The sequence below is a fragment of the Mycteria americana genome, chromosome 6 (assembly GCF_035582795.1).
Source record: "Mycteria americana isolate JAX WOST 10 ecotype Jacksonville Zoo and Gardens chromosome 6, USCA_MyAme_1.0, whole genome shotgun sequence".
Lineage (NCBI taxonomy): Eukaryota > Metazoa > Chordata > Aves > Ciconiiformes > Ciconiidae > Mycteria > Mycteria americana.
Genome location: NC_134370.1, coordinates 37,701,962 through 37,718,774, shown reverse-complemented (window position 1 = coordinate 37,718,774; position 16,813 = coordinate 37,701,962). Strand labels below are relative to the sequence as shown.

At 40.6% G+C, this 16,813-nt stretch overlaps 1 protein-coding gene across 1 annotated transcript; it reads right to left on the bottom strand.

Annotated features, from left to right (window-relative positions):
• Positions 1-1,804: 1,804 nt before the first annotated feature.
• Positions 1,805-16,556, bottom strand: LOC142411431 (nucleolar RNA helicase 2-like). The gene is made up of 15 exons (XM_075505356.1): positions 16,378-16,556; positions 15,493-15,759; positions 14,111-14,186; positions 13,213-13,391; positions 11,545-11,662; positions 10,452-10,637; positions 9,759-9,904; positions 8,604-8,753; positions 6,722-6,883; positions 5,835-5,954; positions 4,966-5,039; positions 4,621-4,780; positions 4,186-4,320; positions 3,217-3,261; positions 1,805-2,369 (listed from the first exon to the last, which is right to left on the bottom strand). Exons 1-15 carry the CDS (start codon positions 16,480-16,482, stop codon positions 2,163-2,165), a joined length of 2,130 nt encoding a protein of 709 aa, XP_075361471.1. The 5' UTR covers positions 16,483-16,556; the 3' UTR covers positions 1,805-2,162.
• Positions 16,557-16,813: the final 257 nt, after the last annotated feature.

The window sequence follows — 16,813 nt, the reverse complement described above, 5'->3', positions numbered from 1 at the left end:
AGGACCTGCCTTTCCTAAACCCATGCTGGCTGGGCTTGATCACTTGGTCATCCTCTACATGCCGTGTGATGGCATTCAGGATGATCTGCTCCATCAGCTTCCCCAGTACTGAGGTCAGGCTGATAGGCCTGTAGTTCCCCAGGTCCTCCTTCCAGCCATTCTTTGTAGATGGGTGTCACATTGACTAACCTCCAGTCAACTGGGACCTCCCCAGTTAGCCAGGACTGCTGATAAATGATGGAAAGGGACTTGGTGAGCACTTCTGCCAGTTCCTTCAGTACTCTCAGGTGGATCTCATCAGGCCCCATAGACTTGTGAATGTCTAAGTGGTGCAGCAGGTCACTCACCATTTCCCCCTGGATTATGGGGGCTCCATTCCAGTCCCCGTCCCTATCTTCCAACTCAGGGGGCTGGGTAACCAGAGAACAATTGGTCTTAAAGACTGAGGTGAAGAAGGTGTTAAGTACCTCAGCCTTTCCTCATCCTTGGTCACTATGTTCCCTCCCACATCTAATAGAGGCTGGAGATTCTCCTTAGCTCTCCTTTTGCTGCTAATGTATTTGAAGAAGTGGTTTTTGTTGTCTTTTACAGCAGTAGCCAGATTGAGCTCTAGCTGGGCTTTGGCCCTTCTAATTTTCTCCCTGCACAACCTCGCTACACCTTTGTAGTCCTCCTGAGTTGCCTGCCCCTCCTTCCAAAGGCTGTAGACTCTCCTCTTTTTCCTGAGTTCTAGCCAAAGCTCTCTATTCAGCCAGGCCTGTCTTCTTCCCCGACGGCTTGTCTTTTGGCACCGGGGGACAGCCCGCTCTTGTGCCTTTAGGACTTCTTCCTTGAAGAATGTCCAGCCTTCCTGGACTCCTTTGCCCTTTAGGGCTGCCTCCCAGGGGACTCTGTCAACCAGTCTCCTAAACAGGCCAAAGTCTGCCCTCCAGAAGTCTAAGGTGGCAGTTCTGCTGATCCCCCTCCTCACTTCTCCACGTATCAAAAACTATCATTTTGTGATCACTCTGCCCAAGACGGCCTCCAACCATCACATGGCTCAGAAGTCCTTGTCTGTTCGTGAACAAGAGGTCCAGCGGGGCACCTTCCCTAGTTGGCTCACTCACCAGCTGTGTCAGGAAGTTATCTGCCACACACTCCAGGAACCTCCTGGACTGTTTCCTCTCTGCTGTATTGTATTTCCAGCAGACATCTGGTGAGTTGAAGTCCCCCACAAGAACAAGGGCTAGCGATCATGAGACTTCTCCCAGCTGCTTATAGAATATTTCATCTGCCTCTTCATCCTGGGTGGGTGGTCTGTAACAGACTCCCACCACAATATCTGCTTTGTTGGCCTTCCCCCTGATTCTTACCCATAAACACTCAACCCTATCATCACCATCATCGAGCTCTGAACTATCCAAACACTCTCTAACATACAGGGCTACCCCACCACCTCTCCTACCTTGCCTATCCCTCCTGAAGAGTTTATAGCCATCCATTGCTGCACTCCAGTTGTGCGAGTCATCCCACCATGTTTCCATGATGGCAACTATATCACAGTTTTCCTGCTGCACAATGGCTTTCAGATCCTCCTGTTTATTGCCCATGCTGCGTGCATTGATGTAGAGGCACTTCAGCTGGGCTGTCGTCCGTGTCTCCTTCACAGAGAAACACCCCTTATGTGCTTTGAGGTGTTTCACTGGTGTTTCCCTCTTGGCTCCTAAATACTATATATAGGAAAATACACTCCAACCATGTATACTCAAACTACGCTACTCACCTTTGCCCAACACCCACACTTTTAAAACCTTCTAACAGAATATGAACTTGTAAAATAATATTTTATTTTTTTGGAAAATGCACAGGTTTGACCAGGAGTTAAGATCTATATATTATACAGTGAGCCAGGCTACAGTTTTGAATGCAACAGCCATATTATGGAATAAAGATTTAGGTCTTAACAGTTGAAATGGCGATACAAGAAAGGAAGGAAACAATAAATTTTATTTTTCTTGTGTTTTTTTTAAAGTGAACAGGATCTTGTTTATGACCAAAATACACTGAGAAAAAAAAATCTGAATGACATTTTTTTCCAAGTGGTACAAACACACAGGAACAGCCTATTTTAATGTAATATAAAATACTGCAGTCCCATTTTTTCCACTTCTGGATTGTTGAAGTTAACGATCAAATGCTCTGTCAAAACTTCGTTTCTGGCCTCTGCTTCTGAATCTGTTTCTACCAGAGCTACCACGCCGCCCATTCCTGGAGCTTGAAAAGCTTCGGCCATTTCCTCCACCTCCTCCTCCTCCTCGTTGTGATTCTACTAACTCAGGTAATTCAGTCGCCACGCACAGACGCCATTGTTTAGAATCTTCCCATCTTGCCTATTGAAATAAAGTCAGGCATATTAAGTTAAATTCTAGGAATGCATATACAGGGTATTTCATAATTACTAAATTTGCTCAGCTGAAAAGGAAAAATTGGGAGCTAATATAGGGGATTCAAGTTTCTAACTAAAGTGGTCATACTGGTTTCAAAATTTTAAGCGTAAGAGCTACAGATGACCGAGTACACCTCAGATACTATAGAACAGAACTGAAACCCACCTTAGAGCTTTACAGAGCAGCCTCATCAGTAAAGTCTTTCTCCACCTTTCATTTCTTAAGAATACCCCACTACAATCATTACTGATGACAAATCCACACCGTCCCTTCCATTCCCCTCTAATCCAGAATGAAAAATTGTTTTAGGAGTGAATGAATGCCAGAGCATGAGGGTCCGGAGATGCACTAAGGGAGAAATACCTGAAGGAAAGATTGGAAGTCTAGGGAATTTTGGCATGGGAATAGTAATTCTGCCAAGCAAAAACCTGGAATTCACTTTTCTGTGGAGAGAATTCTGGGTGAAAAGAAGGGGGGGGGGGGTGGAAAAAAGGGGATTTTATAGTGTAATGAGACTCACTGCCTACAAAGATTAATCCAGCAGCAGTAACAAGGGGTGGATTGTTCACACCACCACTCTTAGTGCAAAAGTCTCAAGCTACAGATTTTTGGAGACAGGAATACTTTAGGAAAGGAACACTGTATGCTTGTTCTGTTCTTCAGTTCCTTCAAAGCGATCCCTTTTGCCACTAGAAAAGGCAAGATACAGGCTACATAATGTTTTCTGCCTAACCCAGTCCAGCCAGTTTTATCTACAGTCTGCTGTAACCAGAAATTTCAATGAACATACCTCTATTTCCTTTTGGTCTGCAGCAGGAATATCAAAGCACACACCCTAAAAAGAGAGAATAATTTTAATGGATACAAGCCTAACCTTTTAATTGACTGCAACTAAAAAAAAAAAAGAGCCTATAAATCTATGTACTAGAACAAACAGTTTTACATTTCAAAGTGTTTTAAGAGACTTAAGATACTTTGAAATCTTTGACCATTGAGAGAGTTGCATAAAGGATAAGAGAATGGGCATGTGTTGACAGCACGTAAATGAATGAAGTCATCAAGATCACAGCATCTCTCTGTACAGTTTTATTGATCAGGTTATGTTGAGAAACAAGAAATACACCCAGAAAAACACAAAGATAGAGCAAATCAGCAATAATGCCTAACAACTCACAAAAGCAAGGCATAAGCATTCCTTGTCCTCTGTGTCACCACAAATAATCCTGGACAGACTATTTGATCACACATTTTCATGTTTGTGAAAAATGCATATAAATTCTGAGACAAGAAGAGTGAGGGGAATCACTTTTATTTAAAATAACTGTCTCTCAGTGAGCTTTACTGCAGTTGTTGCAACATTGTTAAATATGCAACCCAGAAAATAACCTTCTGATCTTTCTGTTTCAGGTACCAGAAATATGATGGACATGCACTATCAGAACTGACTGTTCTAAGAAATCCTGTTCTATGTTTTGTCGTTAAGGCACGGTTCGTACATTTTACCTGTTCTGCTGTCCCTATAGCCATGCTATACACTGCATTCTACTATCCTCTTAGCATGGCAGTGGAGTAGAGCCCTAAGCCCCTGAGATGTCTAAGCCCTAATAAAACAGATTGAGGCCCATCCTTCTACCAGAGTCACGACCTTATCAACAGAGCCTTGAATAGGGAAAAAAAAAGACCAATATCTCCCCTGACAATTGCTGAGAAAAGGCTACAACCAGAAGAGCTCAGCAGCAAAGATACAAAAAAAGCTTACCATTTTTCCCTTGAGGAAACACATTCTGTTCACCTTCCTATCAACATCATCACCCAACAGTTCCCGCAGTCTTCGCCAAGCATAGCTCATATTGTTTATTTCTTCAGAGCAGCGTAGTATCATTGTAACAAATCCCTAAAGAGTAAGAAATGGGGCATGCTACATTCAGTCAGAGGAATAAGCTTCAGCACATCTATCAGACACGAGAAATTTACAGTTTATAAACTAAGTTTTCAAGTGGATATTGTTACAGGAGAGCAAGTGTATTTATAGCCACTATATTTTTGCTTTTAACTAAGTTAGTAGTTCCTAGTGGCTTAAGTACAGTTCCCATAAACAAAATCATAAGGAGACAAATAATTCTTTATTTAAACAACACAGAGGTGTGTTAGTTTTTTTCAGATTCAAGATAAATGTTAAGCCATACACCCTTACCGCATCCGAGTTCAGCAGGGAGCGCTGCTCAATGGAAGTAGCACCTGAAATATGCGCTAGAGCTGCAGCCAGAGCATTAACTGGTCCCTTTTCTTGTATCAGCAATCGAGCAGATTCTTTGAAATATTCAATAGCAGTTTGAGGAACAGAATCCAGACACCTAATTAAAGCAAAAAAAAAAAAAAAATTATACACTAGTATTTACTAGGCTCTGGAATAGAAGAAAAATAGCAGACCAAGACTTTAATTGTGATCAGTTCAGAGAGACAGCGAAGAGCAATCCAAACAGCCTTTCTGAACTGGGAAGATAGAAAGATATAACAGGGCTTCAGTCACCGAACACACCTGATGGCATCTTTGCTGGAAGCCTTTATTATATCTGTTGCAGTAGGAACACCAACACGCTTGAACGTAATGCCCTGAAATTTAACAAGCAAAATACAAATGAAAGTTGCAGACCATAAATAATTTAGTTCTAAAGAAACAGTATTGGAGTCCAATGAAACAAGCATTTAAATCTACCATTTTTCTTCTTCTTTTCACCTTTTAACTCCCAACTTTTGCTAGTGAAAATTACAAGGTTAAGCTTACAGGGAAATGGGTAACACTTAAAAGCCTTTTGTGTACCAGGTCAGTTTAAATGATCGTGACCTTAAACTGAAATAGAGACCGTTTTGGCAGATTCCAGGGGAAAAGTCCTACAAATTCTAAATTATTAATTTTAGCCTGATTTACTTGGATTTAAGTACAAGTTACACAGCTTTTCTAAATGTAAGTCTGAGTTTTATGTGCCGAGACTAAACCATCTCATCCCAACTGAATACTTAATTGGTGAGAAAACTACCATATGGAACAGTGCACAAAGTGCAAAAATGGAAGTAACAGTTCTCAGTAAAGCTACACATATGCAAATTACCGATCAGATGTTAAGCCAGGGTGAACACTAAACTGAAATCCTGCTAGCTTTTTCTCATTTCCACGGGTACGATCTTACTGGCATTTGCTGAAAAAGCGTGGGCATGAGAACCTGCAGTGCACTCCCTGCTCCACAGTAACTGATAGTGCACCCAAACTCTGCAAGGTAACTGAACCTCAACTGGGTGCTTTATAAGCTACATTCTGTAATTGAACTATAAACAAAACACAAAGATTTTACATGCTACCCTAACACATTACATTTGAGTGCTTGTGATTAGAGGAAAACTATACTTTACCGCTTTTTGTTCCACATATCTCAACTGATGTTCTTCCTTTCGCTGATAAAAACAGATACAAATCCCAGTCCGTCCAGCTCGACCTGTGCGTCCAGAACGATGGATATAGGACTCCACATCCTTCAAAATAAATAGCCTTATGACTTACCTAATTTACTGTAATTTAATCCATTCGTTACATTCACATAATTTAGTAGAAGCTATTACCGTTAAGCCTGAACAATACACAATAACTGCATCAGAGAATTAAATAAAAAACGTTGTTTCACTAAAGTCAAATGAATAAGCTTTTCCATAACCCTCTAAAAATCATGGTTTGAAAGCCACAACCACGAGCATGGATCAACTAAGTCTTGCTTTGGCATCACCATAGAGAACATGAGAAAATATTTTCTGTGTATACCTCCGTAACAATCCCACTCACCCTCCTGCACATCACTTGAGCATGGTTACTGAAATATTAATAGCGAATTCACTGAAAAATTATCTTGTTTCTTTTAAACCCTCTTAACTTCAGCCAATGTTCTCACTGTTGGGGTCCCCTCTTCATATATGCCCCTACTTAGTGAATCATTCTTGCAAGACAAACAGCCTTTCTTCACTTCCCACTGCTTCCAGACTTACAATCACCATACATGGCCTTGAAGGGAGAGGCTTTGAACAGCCTTAAAAGAAGGCATTTTAAGGAGACCATCTTCAAACATACTAGGGACTGACGCACTCCGAAAAAATCCTTTAAGAAACTACTTCTATATATCAGGACATTTCTTACCCTTAAATGCAATGCTGATAAACTCTGTGTGGTGAATACCGTCACCTGATAGAATATACTACTTGAAAACAAGACTACAAATTCTTACAAGACACTCAACATAACCATCTCCTACCTTTGGTGGTGAACTTTGTACAACCAGGTCAACTTCAGGGATATCTAAACCACGGGCAGCTACGTTGGTTGCAACCAGAACTTTAAATGTACCATTTCTAAAACCCTTCAGTGTGATCTCTCTTTGCTTCTGAGGAATGTCACCATGCAATGACTGGCAATCCTGAAAAACAGCATTATTATAGGACTTTACCAAAATCCAAGACAGCGCTCCATTTTATGGTCAGTTTTTGGGTACAATATCTTGGCATTTGATAGATACCATATGGCAAGATACAGAAGAACTGAATTACCAGAGTTTATATTTTAGGTGTCTTACAATATTTACTCAGTACTTCTTACTCCTATACCTCAAAGACCTCTAACAAAGGTAGGAAAACAGAATTGCAACATGTGTCTTATCTCCACCTCTAAGTACGGTGACATGTGAAAACAACTGTGCCCTAACTTGCCATCCACACCATCTATGCAAGGCTTAACTGTTTCAAAATAGTCATCGACAATTTTCTCAGGCCTTCTTAGTATTCATTTAGACATCTTTTCCAAAATAGTGTTGATTCTTAATCCCCTTTAATAGATTAATTTCCCCCACTACCAATTAAAGGATTAAAATATAAGTGGCCCTAAAAAGAAAGAACTACAGCTTTAAAGATAATTTTGTTTTAATCCAAACGTTCTGAAAGTCCTTCTGTATCACAGCAATAACAAGTATGAAGACCAAACATATAAAAATTGTTTTTTCCTCCACTTCACATTTCACAGCTTGCCTGTAGATGGCTACCATGTTTTCCACATGTAAACAGAGAATTATTTGAAAAAATACTAACACAATGCTAGGGTCAGCACAGAATTCCAAAACTGTTTTTCAGAGAGTTTTGGATTACAGTCAGCTGGTGAATGGAATAGGCATATATTCAAGTATATTCAAGCAAGTATTAATATGCTAAAACAGAAACATCTAAGTAATTTCCTTCTCTTACCTGCCAAGATCAGAGTTCTGCATTGCCTATGCAAGATTTGATATCACTAACACCACCAGTAATGTAGGCTAAGGCTCCACGCTCAGGTTTAGCTATTACTGAGGTCATCTAGGAGAAACACTCCTGAACACAGTTGTGGCAGATGAAAAAGCTTCTCCTTTCCCTAGGAACATAATGCTATACTGCTTTCTAGACATAACCCATCTCAATGAAAACACATACAGAAAAAGTAGTTGCTGTGACATCACCACCAAAACTGACCATGCAGTGCCAGTGTCACTACACATCATAAACATTGCACCATGACATCAACGAGTTATTTTCCACCAGTGCTAGAGTGTGCCATACCACAAATCTCAGGAATACACATGAGATGGCAGATTGAATTCTTTCTGTGTATACATCTTTAAACTCTTCATAACAGCTAATAAACATCTTAATGAAAATACAAATACAGCCTCCTTTATATTATAGCTCTAAACCTTAACTGCCCGCCCCGACAACACTACTTAATGTCAGCATCATGGCTCAGTAACTGCTATTCTAGTACCATGACCTGTTATCCTAGTAGTTCTCTAAGTCTACCACCATTTTTTAATCCCAGACAGTCCTCTCTACAGAAAAATTAATTCACAACTGCTTCATCTAATGTCAATGAGAACTCTTCCTTTAAGAAAAAAATGCATTGTAGCCCAGTATCTGTTAGTGCAGCCTAGTCCTGAAGACTATAATGCTGTAAAGTTTCAACCAGTTTGGGTTTTTTTTTTTTTTTTAAAGTTCTTTTTGGCAGTTTTGAAACTATCTGACCACCTGCAAAAGCCTGCCTTATCCACTTTGAAAGTCTCTCTTTAAAACTTACTCAGCACAGGTCTGGTATCATCTGGTATCTAGATGATAAAATACCTGTTTGATTGAAGCATTCAGAGCCAGTTCATTTGCCTCCTTTTTGGTCTCGCAAAAGACGATGGTCCTCCCATGGCTGCCACTGTAGACCTGAATGACATCTCCAATAACTGCAGCTCTCTGAGACCAGTGACACTCTATTGCCAAATGCTATGGAAAAGAATTCCACTGTTTAGCTTACGTAAAAACACAAGATTCTTTTTTAATACATTTGAAACTGTAAAATCCAGAAATACTAGAGAGTTATACAGTTTCCTCATGGGCAAAATATGCTAAGTCACATTCCTGGAACATGTAAAATCTATAAGGCTCTTATGTCCACCACAATTAGTCTAACATTAAGTGAAATAATTACAGTAAGAGGAAAAAAAAAGATGACAGTCTACAAATCACTTTTTTAAAGCAAGGAAAAAAAACCCAGGAGATGTTATACCATTTCTCTGGAGGACAGGCAGGGGTGCAAGATTTTGTCACAGTTCTATCAACTAAAGCTTTATGTCAGATAAAGTGAAACAAATAAATACAGTATGTTAAAAGCTTTTTTCAAGCACAAGATTAACATTCTTTCAATCCCACTGATACAATTATGATGTACCCAACTGATCTGTCAAAGTAACTGCTGAGCAGCACTTAAGTGGAAACAGTATCTTATTTTATCAAGTAAAGCTAATTAATTCAGGCTTCTAGCATATATGTATTATATTGCTTGCTATGGTATTTACTGCATAGCAAGCAAAGGCCTAGTGAGGCGAGATACTACAGGAAGTTTGAAAAAATCTCCTGTATACAGAATAGCAGAATTTGACTGTGATGTCCATGGTGATTTAAAAGAGCCAGGTTGATGTTAATATGTGCCTTTTGCTTCCAACTTGGATAAATTCAGATCCTGCTTTTCTCTGAAAACCAACAAAACTAACCGATAACTGAATCCTCACTCTACCTGAGATGTCTATATGGTTACCAGATGCTGTGATAAGAGAGACGGATCCTAAACCTAGAAACAGTTTGACTAGCTGTAAATGTGCCTTATGCTTAAAGAAATAATTCTCAAAACAACTTTCAACATCATTCTGATAATGTACCTTAGGATGGGATGACCATTTGTAGCATAAAGGAAAAGGCCTGAAAACATTCCACATTAGATAGATTACTCACTTCTACTGTTGTAGCAGCCTTTTGAGTTCTCTTCCCAATAAGGTCAATCTGTTCATATCTAGACTTCATGTATTTCTTAGCCACATCATACACCCAATGTGGGCAAGTTGCAGAAAACAGTAGTGTCTGGGGATTGTCTTCAGAATCTTAAAACACAGAACAATGTCTCACAAACTTCATATGTTTCATCTTACAGATGTATACCAGTTGATTATATGGGTTATTAAAAACATGAGGTCAAATATCAGTATATAAATTAAAGAAGGCAATTCTGCTTTTTAAATTCACGCATTACCAACATCTGGAGAAAAAATACTCTAGAAAGTCTACATTTTTTCAAGATTAGGAAAAAAGTTACTATGACCAGTCTACTTTCAAGCAGTGAAAAGGGTAAAAAGCTTCTAATTCCTTTTAAATGGAAGAAGTCCAAGTACAACTTACAGACAGGTGTCAAAGAAAGTTATTTACAGATCCCTAGGTACTGGATTTTAAGCTTTGCAAAGGTCCTATGAGTGATTCCCATTTTCACAACACTTCCTCATGTACTGCGTTCACAGTACATTTCCTACAATATATAGTATTCAGTCATTTCTAAACAAAGCCACCTTGTAACTTTCAGAAAAATATACCTGAATTTTAGCAGACTAAATTATTACTAATAATTCCTACTATTTGTTTAAATATTGAGATTACCCTTCTTGTATGCAACTCGTAAAATGTCTTCCACTTGCTCAGCAAATCCCATGTCCAGCATTTGGTCAACTTCATCAAGTACAACATGTTTCACCTTGGTAAGGTCCAGCTTGCCATTCTGAAGATGGTCTTTGATTCGACCAGGTGTCCCAACCAAAATGTCAATGCCACTTCTCATGAGATCAACTAATACACAGGAAAGAGCAGAAGAGGAGTTAGCAGTGAACTAGGGAGCGTTCTCTACATTAGAAACACACGGTAGCTAAGTAATAATGAAACAGGTTCTTAAACCATTCATAAATACTCTTCTTACAAATGTGAGAAAAAATAATGAACAGAAGGAGAAAACTTGGGGGAAAAAAACCCCAAAACTGATAAGGTAGAAGTTCTACCACTCCTCCTGAAGGAAAATATATTTCCCATCTCCCTTCCCTCTCCCCATGATTTAAATAAAGTGGGAAACGAAGAGCTTCTTTTAACGTACTTTGGAAATAGTTAGCTCTTCCCAAATTGTCTACCTTAATTGGAAACTTAAAAAAAAAAAAATTTATTTGACTATCCAAATTACTGAAATCACCTCCTTCCTGAAGTTCTGCAGGAAAAAAAAATTCATCCCTAATGTCTCAAGATATCTTATGATGAAAGAGCTTATTCTCATTCCTGCTCTCATTTGCCTTGTTTACAACCGTCAAGACGGTAAATTATGCTGTCACAATAAAGAAGTTCTCCACTTTACAAATCCTCTAGATATTCCGTATCACACCAAAAAACTCCATACCCACTCACAGCTCTAAGACTAAACATTTTTTTAAAGACAATATAAACGTTTACAAGAACCTAAACCCAAATACTCTGTCTACACACAGTATAATCTCTTTCACTTTAAAGTACATGAGTAGATAAGGAACACCAAGAATATAATTGAGAGCGACAGTTATTTCTCACCATAAGAAGGTATATTCTGAGCTACTGAATTCCCCATGAATACTCTTCAGTTCTTGAGTTAAAAGTGTGTGTTTGGAAGGACCCAACTGCATTTCTCAAATATGTCAGTCAATCGACATTTCAATTATTAGTGATAAGTGTCACTTACTTTGTCCATTATACGGAGTTCCTCCATAAAAACAAGCTACTGTTAGCTTTCTTGTGATGTCCTTGAAATCTTTGGCAACCTGATTTGCCAGCTCTCTCGTTGGACAAAGAACTAGTACCTAGACAGAAGACAGATATTGTCTCAGCATGGCTTCTGCCAAGAAACCACTAGAATTCTAATCATTAGTTTAGGTCTGACCATTTACATAATTTAAAAAAAAATCTGGTTTAAATAGTTATCTAAGCAAAGATTAGACAGACACACTGCTTAAGTCTCTTGTAACATCATTAATCTCCTTCAGCACGTACTCATTTAGGACAGGCTAACTTCTTTTTAAATGAGATAAGACAGGAGGGTACTTAAATCTTATTTAACTTTAGCTCTTGAACAGGTCAGCTACAAGTTTTCTTCTACATGCGCATATGCTGTTTGAGTACAAGACTGAAGGATTTGGGTAATAGGTTTTTACACATGCTCAGTAATGTTTCACAGTCCTGCAAGAAGGTGTAAGAAAGAGCTACCAACTGTCTCTCAGCTTCGCTGTGACTCAGGGAAACATATGTTCAGTCTGCAAAGCTGGTGTTCAGCATGGTTCTGGAGCCTGTGCTGATATCCCTGCAGAAGCAACCAAGGAACCATCCTCTTTTCCAATATATAGGCTTCACCACAGGTGATGGACAAACTACCAGCTAGGAGTTTTAACAATTTTATTTAACGTGTGATTGCAGTACTGCTATCAAACCTGACTTCAGCGGCTTGACAAAAGGAACCTTAAAATCCTTATCCTGTTACTTCTTTCAACATTGAAACACGTTACAAAAAAGAAAGTTGTAGTGTAGTATGGTAGTGAGGCCTGAAATCTTTTTTGAAGACTTGTGACTCCCTCAAAGAAAGCCTTCCCTTCTCCACAAGACTGTGTCAAATCTAGAGCCAGCATTCTCAGTCAGACAGCCAACAAGGTGGGCAGATGCAAATAAAACAGCTAGTACTCATTTTGGAATGAGTTTCAGGTAATCTATGAGATGTGTGACAAGATGAAATAAACTGACCAAAAAAAAATCCACTATTGATGGAGTTACGGTAAGCTTTGGCCTATCTAGTATTGGAGGGCATAAGAATTTGGTGAAAAAACATACATGGTATTTCCTAGCAGAATGCAGACAGCTCATAACAAATCTGCATTCTCTGGAGAAGACGCTTCAATATCTGGTGGTCCTAGTGAAAACTAAGTCTATTTTTAAAACCTCCCACTATTTATATGTTTAAACAAACATGTTGAAGTAGACAGCTTTTATCAATCAGAAAAAGTCACTAATCTGTTACTAATTTGGGAGAAAAACAAGCATCCAGTAACCACTGGACTTGAACAGGTAAGGTGACCGAACAAAATTAAATAGGAATACATTGAACACCTGTTGTTTCAGTTTCCCTATAAGCAGAAAAAGAAATTGACAAGTGGATAGAGCTATTTTGCTCTTTACTCTTGATCAGAGGGGATGAGGCAGCACAGGATGCAGGCAAAGCCCAACAAACACAACTTTCAAAGAATCTTTGATGTGGGTTAACTTATCACTGCACAAACTTAAAGAACTTTTCCAGTGCGTTAAAACTCTGAATCACTCTGACATAAGACAAAGCAAAATCAGCATTCTAACTAAGCACAGTTACCTTTGGTGAACGGCCTCTTCTTCTTTCCTGTGAGTCTCCCTGAAGCCTTTCAATTAAGGGAATAGCAAAAGAGAATGTTTTCCCTGTTCCAGTTCGTGCTTGAGCAATTACATCTTTGCCAGAATATACTGGGTCAAAGGTCTTCACTTGCACGGGAAACAGGTACGTCACTCCTCGAGCTGTGACAATTTCAACAGACTTCATTAATACAATCATTTTACAAGTGTTCTTGCATACTCTTCAGAGAAAGTTATCCCAAGCAGAACTTCCATCAACTCTAAAGTAAGTCAGGACTATATTATCACCTCCACTGATTTATTTAATCATAGAGGTCATCTGTAAAGAGTGCTCTGGGACTGTCCATTTTATTCTCCCACTTCATACCACCAAACATAGTGCTAGCTGGGACAGATGAAGTTACCAGCCTTTCATTAAAGCCTTTAAGTACTGTGGCTTTACTTATGTAATACTCCCCACCTATCTATGAAAGTCTCTTCCTTTCAAATAAAACATATGTCAAAACCACTTCTATTCTTCTCTTAATTCATACTAAGTCATGTGCAAATTAATGTCAAAGATACCAAGTATAGCTGGTTTTCCTTTACTCACACTGAAATAACTTTTAATTGAAAAATTCTCACACAGAATTCTTCTTTTTTTTGAGCTTATGTCATTTAAAATTCTACTGTAAAGGCTGAACTGGGCAATACTGCAAACAGAAAAGTCTATGTTCAAAGATGTATTTAGAGTAGACAATTAATATGCCTTCTGTATAGCATCTGTATTTGCATATGCACAAGCAGAGCACATCTCAAAGCTCACTGATTGAATACGCTGAGCATAAGAACACAACAGAGATAATTTACTTTCTGTGGTCACATCATGCCAAGAAACTTACCTTGAAGAAGCTGAATAGTCCCTTTGGAAATAGAAAAATTGGAGAAAGCACCCTCTTTCTGTTCTTCAGTCATCTCCTGTTAGATAAACAATAAATCAGACAACGTTCCATGTGAATATCATATGACCATAAGAAAATTCAAGGTAATGGCATAGGCACTGGTGTCATACCGAAGGGTCAAATTTTCAGTGACAGTATCACAGCTGCAGCTAAAGAGCCTTCTTTGTTTTATTTCCTATCATATTTCAAACTTAGACAAAAGTGATCTGTAATTTAAGTTAAGACTGTTTCATACCTAATGGTATAACCCCGTAAATGCAAAACACCCAAATTAAAACTCTGAAAACTCTTAATTAAATTTTAACATTCTATTTTAAATAATTACCAATAGCCTAACAGATTATGTTGTAATATGCAAGAATCAGGCCTGATATCTAGCCTATTTCCTACTTCCCAATTAATATAGCACAGTGATTTACACATACAGAAATCAATCCTCAAAATAACATTACAAGGTAGAGCATCAAACATACCTACTTAGTAATGCATCACTTTCATATACGTTTTAACAGCACAGTGATTAAAATGCTAAGTGTGAAGAAAGAACGCTAACCCTAGAAACCATGGAAACGCTGGATGCTTTGTGAAGCATCAATTGGAACAAGAAACAAAATCAAGCAACAGCAGAACATACAGGTAAAAAGACTTTTCAAAACAAATCCTAGGTACAAGATATGTTTCCCTTAAAAAAAAAATGTGGTTCATGTTCATGTCAAGCAATTTTAAAGGAACCTAAATCGTCAGAAATTAGAAATAGTTGGACAAAACAAAAACATTCTTACAGAAAGGCTTAAAAAGACAAAACTGTTACACCATGATATTTTATTACATTAAGGACCATCTTATCACATTAACAACTACTATTTAATAAGATACATAAAAACATGTTAATATGTAACTCTTCTTTTTCCACTAGCTAAAACCAAATAATTCTTATTTCACTAGAGAAGTACTCATAATACCAAAAAGAAGTCAATTAAACTATATTTGTGGCAATTACAATCATATCTAATGATGCTGAATCATATTAAAGAACCATCTCACTGCATCTTGTCCGTCTGCCAACAGCTACCACAGTAGCTGAGGTAAGGAAACCACGGTGCGCTGATCTAGAACTTCAAGACTTTCATAATTTAAAATTTTTGCAAATAATCAACAGAAGGGAGAGTTCAAGTAGCTTTAAACCCTGAAAATTTACAGCAGTCTTTCCACTGACTGGGAGAAAAAAAAGGAAAGATAACATGTTCTAAATTTAACCTTGTTGCAATGCAGGAGTTGAAAGCTAAACACATCACTATAACTAAATCAATCATTAGTTTTACCTGCTCTTGCTCGCTGTCACCATCCCCACTTGACGTTTCACTAGAATTACTGTGCCGTTTTTTGTGGGTGGATTTAACGTTTAAGGAAGATAATCTTGTGTTCTCCGGGCTTTCTGCTCTCACATCACCGTTTTGTTTAACTCCACTCCTTGATTTCTTGAGTTTCGGGGAATCAATGTCATCCTCCGATTGCTCACTTTCATCTGTCTGAGTCTTTCTCCTCCGGGATTTGTCATGGCGTTTAGATTTCTTCTCTTTTTTCTCCTTCTGGTAAGGCACAGAGCAGCACAGCGGTAAATGAAAATACACGTACATGATCCAAGCGACACAAAACAGAGAAGACGTTGCAGAACAGTTAAAACTAAAAGTCTATGTTCTAGTTATTGAGAGAGGGGAGTCGTATAAAGCAATGGATCCCTCCCTGCCGCGGCGCAGGTGCCGCCAGGAGGCATTTTCCTGACCACGAGACAGCCGGGCCTTCATTTTCGGGACTCTTCCCCCCCCGCAGCGCGCACCCGAAAGCGCTCCCTGGGCCACTGCGCGAGGAGGACGGCCACATGCCTGCTCCAGCAGGCCCACCACCACCACCCCCCCGCAGGGCCGTCCCGACACGAGGCGGGGACCGTGGCCCGGCGCCACAGGCTGTGCAGACCGCCGGCCGCCCGCAAGGCCCCGCCGCCGCCGCGCACGTGGCCGCCCGGCCCGGCCCGCCCCGCCCCATGGCCGCGCCGCGCAGACCCGCCCCGGCCCACGCCACCAGGGGGGCACGACCCGAGGCAAGACTTGCTGGACACGAGCCCCTGCGTGCAGGCGAGGCGAGGCGGCGCGGCGCGGCGCGGCCAGGCCGTACCCGGCCGCGGAAGGCCCCAGAGCCCCCCCCGGTACCTTGCGCCGCCGCCGGCTGCTCTCCAGGGCTGACTCGCTCTCCATAGGGCACTCGGGATCCGACTCGGCCCCGCTGCTGGCGCTAAACCGGGTAGCTTCAGGCATCTCTGCTCGCCGGCAGCCGCGCCGCGCCACGCCGCTGCTGCCGCCGCCGGCCGCTGTGTGACAGAAACAGAACCCGCCCACTGCCCCGGCAACGCGGGGCGGGGCCGCGCCGCTCACCCGCGGCCCGGCAGCCAATAGCCTGCCGCCCCCGCCGCCAGACTACAAGGCCCAGCAAGCCTCGGGGTTCCTCCCCTCCCGGACTCCAAGACCCAGTGTGCCCCGCGCCCGCGAGGCCGTGGAACTCGTGGCGAGCCCCGCGCCTTCGCTGTGAGGCGTCCGCCATAACAGGCGCGGGGCGGACCGGCAGTGCCGGGCCGGCGGGGTCACGGCG

Coding starts and splice junctions, on each gene's coding strand:
- LOC142411431 (XM_075505356.1), bottom strand. CDS start 16,482: ATGCCTGAAGCTACCCGGTTTAGCGCCAGCAGCGGGGCCGAGTCGGAT. Junction 13,392..14,110: donor GACTATTCAGCTTCTTCAAG/GTAAGTTTCTTG, acceptor AAATTGTCACAG/CTCGAGGAGTGACGTACCTG. Junction 3,262..4,185: donor GTTTCCTCAAGGGAAAAATG/GTAAGCTTTTTT, acceptor CTCTCTTTTTAG/GGTGTGTGCTTTGATATTCC.